Source organism: Petaurus breviceps, unplaced genomic scaffold, assembly GCF_028583685.1.
Source record: "Petaurus breviceps papuanus isolate PSGF00001 unplaced genomic scaffold, PetGlider_PUasm1.0 228, whole genome shotgun sequence".
In the NCBI taxonomy this organism is placed as follows: Eukaryota; Metazoa; Chordata; class Mammalia; order Diprotodontia; family Petauridae; genus Petaurus; species Petaurus breviceps.
The window spans coordinates 1-4,888 of NW_027185901.1; the positions used below are offsets into that span (position 1 = coordinate 1).

At 50.0% G+C, this 4,888-nt stretch overlaps 1 protein-coding gene across 1 annotated transcript; it reads right to left on the reverse strand.

The window, feature by feature from the left end:
- Window positions 1–546: 546 nt before the first annotated feature.
- Window positions 547–4,568, reverse strand: LOC138167197 (collagen alpha-2(VI) chain-like). Its single transcript, XM_069095967.1, has 5 exons — window positions 4,290–4,568; window positions 3,678–3,698; window positions 2,264–2,329; window positions 744–797; window positions 547–639 (listed from the first exon to the last, which is right to left on the reverse strand). Exons 1-5 carry the CDS (start codon window positions 4,560–4,562, stop codon window positions 562–564), a joined length of 492 nt encoding a protein of 163 aa, XP_068952068.1. The 5' UTR covers window positions 4,563–4,568; the 3' UTR covers window positions 547–561.
- Between the last annotated feature and the right edge of the window lie 320 nt (window positions 4,569–4,888).

Here is a 4,888-nt window from a genome sequence, read left to right on the forward strand (position 1 = left end):
AGCACTAGTGTGGGAACGAGGAATGGAAAACCCTCCACTGGAGACGCGTGAAGTCATGTGTGCCTCATCTTAGGGGCGGCTGAGGTCTCTCTGTGCACCCATGTCCCAGACAAGCACTGAGACAGGCAGAGTGGTAACAGAGTGGTACCTGAAGAAGCATTGGAAAGGTCAGGCTCTTACTGGGCATCCTTCTGCGTTCTCGTTTTCCATTAGCACCATCAAGAGGTTAAGATTATTTACTGCTTGTTTTTCATTGTGAAGATTCCAGATGCATTAGTTGCCAGGCCTGCAGGCCAAGGCGTGGAGCTCCCCACAAGGATGGGCCCCTGGAAGCTCAGTTACTTGAATTTTGGGGCAGCTGCTTGATGTTATCCTAGGTCTAGAGCTTGAAGTGCTTCAGAGGAGATATAATCCAACAGTCTCTTGTTACAGAGGAGGAAGCAGTCCCAGAGAGACCTGGGGACTTGTCCAAGGTCATAGACAATAAGAATGAAAGGTGGACTTTGAACCCAAGTGCTCCATTTGGTGCCAGAGCCCCCCTCCCAAAGCTTTCATGCCTTGTCAGGGACATGCTGCAAGCCTAGAGTGTCTTACCTTGGGTCCTGGGAAGCCAATGGGGCCCTGCATGCCTGGATCTCCCTGCAGAGAAAACACAGAGCAGTCAGTGGGGATGCCACACGTGGCCCCTGCCACACCAGCCCCAGTGGTCCTCAGTGAGTGGGAAGAGGGAGTCAAACACTCACCTGGGGTCCTTTCTGTCCAGGTTCACCTGGCTCACCCATGTTCCCCTTGGCGCCCTGAAAATCAGCACAGGAAAAGCAGTGAGTAGGTAGGAATGACTGCTTGCCAGGGTTTGCTAAAACACCTTCCAGCTCTTAGCCCCTTTCAGCCTCCTGTCGGCCCATGTGGGAGTGGCTACATTTTCCAAACTATGAGCCCTCAGCCAAAAGAAAGTACATTACTTGCCAAGGTCACACAGCCATTAAGTACTGGACTTGGTCCATTTGGACCAGGCATTTTCCCTAGGTGTCTCCCATTTCTGGAGTGCTCCCCTTCTCCATCTCTGTCTCCTGCCTTCCCTGGATCCCTTCAAGTCCCAGTGAAAATCCCAGCTGCCCCAGGAAGCTTTTCTTAATTCCTCTGAAAGTCAGTGTCCTTTGTAGATGGCCCCTGGTTTGTCTTGTCTACCCTGTTTCTATGTGACTGTTTGCATCTTGACTCCCCATTAGACTGGGAGCTCCCTGAGGGCAGGGATTTCCTTTGCCTTTCACCCCAGTTCTTAGCTCAGTTCCTGGCACAGAGTTGGTTCTTAAGAAATGCTGGTTGACCCAACTTGCCTCCTCATCCCTGGGCCCTTTGTACTTTATCCTGACCTCTCTAGCTCCCAGAGGGCATACAGTCCTTCTGACTCAGGGGGTTCCCCTGGGCCTGTGGGTCCTGGCTCTCTAGGCCAGTCCACGGCAGCCCTCCCTGCAACGTTGTAAAGACAGGAAGGGGCTCTCCTTCTGAGAAAGGCTGCTGAGGCTTGCTAGAGATCACTAGAAGTCTGCACAGCAGCAAAGACAAACAAATTGGCCATCGGCTTCATCAAGACAGAGAAAGTCTCCATTTCAAAGCTGCAGAAGCTCATGTGATTTTATTCAAACAATAATTTATGAACTTGGCTTCTGATGGCAGCAAACCATGCATGGCTGATGAGCTGGGAACACCTGGAGGCAAACAGACTTTACAGCCAGTTAAGCAGACTTTATCATCTCATTAGCTGTGTCTAGAAAATAAGTGACTTTCCACAACAGCAGAAATGCCAACAGGGCTCTGGAGTCTCTCCCTCTTTTCCCTTTGGTGTTCTCTGCTGCTCATTGCATGTCCATATCGGCCTTTTTCTTTTCAGGTATCATAGAACACACACTGGTAGACAAGGCATAGGTGTGTTTAGAAACAGGCTAAACTCAGTGGTTCTCAAAGTGAAGAATAGAGAACTTATGATTTTAATAACCCACAAAACCAGGATTCCTTTCTGTCACCTCTCTATGATCAGGAGCAGTATGGCCCTAAAGGGAGCTCTTTGGCTTTGACATAGACTAATGGAAGATGATGGATGGATGGAGGGATGGAGGGATGGAGGGAAAGGAGGAGTTATGGATGGATAGAGAAAGGAAGGGATGGATGGAATGATGGAAGGGGGTCAGGTCCCAGACAGATCAGGAGGGCTAGCTAGGGACACTATCCTAATGCTTGGGATGACTGAGTTGTCATGGCTTACCTTCTGTCCTCGATAACCCTTGGGACCAGGAGGACCTTGGATCTGCAGGCAGCTCACCTTGTAACACTGTAAGGAACCAGAAAAGACACCATGCCAGGAAGGTTGGGCTACTCCATTGGGAGGAGGAAGCCCCAAACCGATCCACACCCTTTCCAAAACTCCTCTAGAAGGACACAGAAGTGTGGTCAAGTGATGTGGTCAGTGAGTGAACCTGGAGAGACTGAGGCTAAACAGCAGAGTGAGTCTGACTGACACCAGGGTCTGAAGGGCTCATTATGTAGGGAGGTGGTAGATGGTAGATTTGCCCAGCTGAACTCTCCCCTTTCCAGTCCACTCTTTATTTAGTTCCCACAGAATAGATATTAGAAATGTGGCTGCTAGAAGGTGGAGATCCTTGAAGTTTTTAGCTGTTAAGGGGTCCTCATATTCAAAAAGTTTGGGAACCATTGGATTAGAGAGAATGTCATTACTTAGCGATTTCTATTTCTTTAAATCTTACTTCTAATTACAAACCTCATTTGATGATTAGTGCTTCTGTGGATCTGTTTTGAAATAGCATTCTATCACATAAAAGTAAAAGGATTACTGAACCAATTAGTCATTTTATCTCTGTTACTTATCCTATGAGGACCCCAGTAGCTTGAGCCATGAGACCAATGATGTCTTCAAGCAGCATAGCCCTCACCATTGTACTCTTCAGAAGAAATGCCTTCTCAAGCACTGTTTTTGAAAGCCAGCCTATGAGGTGGCAGTAAATGTCCCAGGCTCAAAGAGTCTACTTTGCCAGGCCAGGCAGTGACATCTTGTTTAGACTGGAGGGGAACTCTGAAGATGACTAGTCCAACTGTCCCATTTTACAGATGAACCACCTGAGGCCCAGAGAGATCACACAAATAGCCCAATCAGATAAGGCTGAGAAGGGGGACCATTCAGTTAACCCTAAGAAGTTTTCCAGTCCCCACACAGGGCTCTTACCACAGCTTGGCACCTTGCTGTCTTCCCAGTGCTGTGAGCAGCAGGCAGCCTTGGGGGGCCTGGTCTCTGAGGCTTTCAGGGTGCTCAGTCACACATGAGTCCCTGTGGACCAAACACACTGAATGCCTATAAAGGGCCACCTCCCTCTGCTGGGCCTGTTCTAGCCTCCTTCTTTCCTGGACCTAACTGCTTGGAAGCAGTTATCCTTTGAGCTCAGGGGCAGGTGGAGGGGCAGGGTCCACAGCCCTGCCACACTTGCAGGAGTTCAGCAAACATACAGGAAATATCAACAATGAAAAACCAAATATCCATGGAGACTCTGGGTGGGAGCTCACACAGAAAGGCCGTCTCACCCCTCTCTTGGCTTGGGCTGTGCCGGTTACCCTCCCCTCTTCCCCCTTACCACTGGACAGCAGGCTAGAAAACAGTGCCAACTTACCTCTGAATATGCTTCGTGTTTCTGCCAGGAAGGAAATAAGAAAGCAAAACTGGTTAGATCAGTGATGGAAACATGGTCACGCCCCGGCTACTCCTTTGGACGATCACCCCAAGCATTCTCCACTGTGTTGGCATTAGTGAAATGATTTGCTCTTTGGAGAATTCATTCTGCTAATCCTCAGTCCAGGGCTTTGCCATCTCTGAGCAGAGCCTTGGACAGGCGACCCTGGCCTGAGCCTCCCAGAAAGAAGAGGAAGCAGGCATGCACTGCCCTGGTCAGGCTGATTGCTCTCCTGCATCCCCCAGTGGCACCATGAGGTACTTGGAGCCCCCCAAACCTAGTGACTGCTTCACTGGAGGCAGCCTCCCCCTTTTTGAGAGTGCTCCGGTTTTCTTGCCCTGCAGAAACCCCCCTCCTCACCTCCCCTTCCTTCACCTCTCCTCATCTCCCCCTTCCCCCCCTCCTTCCCTCCCCCTTTTCCCCCTCCTTGCTTCCCCCTTCCTCCCCGCCCCAGGATTCTGGGATTGGTGTTCAACCAGCTCAGGACCAGCAGAGGTGGAATTGGAAGCCAGATCTCCAGAGGCTTCCCTCCCTCCCAGCCCCTCCCCTTACCATGACCTTGATGATCCTGTCAATGGTGTCCTGGTCAATGTAGGAGTCCTCTCTGATGGTGAGGTAGTTGTTTCTGTAGAGCTCATGGGGGAGGTTGGCGACTTCCCGGAGCCCGTGTTCATTCTTGTTGTGATTGAAGGCCACCCAGAAGAGCTTGATGCCCATGTCCGGGTCTCTCTCAGCCTCCATCTTGATGCCACTCCATGGGCTCCTGGTCACATGCCCATCAGTGATCACTATGGCAAAGTTCATGCCCTTGCTGGGATTCCTCATAATTTCCTGGGTGGAGCCCACCGTAACTTGTGATGTATCCCATGCTAATAATGTCCCAGCTCTGAATGGGACCAAAAAAAGACACTATAAGAGGAGAGATGGGTGGAATTGAGGGGGGTTTTGGGCAGGATCTTTGGAAAGATGGGGCCAAGTCACAGCAATAATGAGATCTGACTTTTCCTCTAACACCTTTGTTTGCAAAATGGTTTACAAATACAATCCTCCTTGAGCATTACAACAACCCAGTTAGTCAGGCATCAAATGGATTCTTGACCCTGCTTTAACAGATGAAGAAACGGAGGCTTAGAAAGGTCAACTTGTTTTGC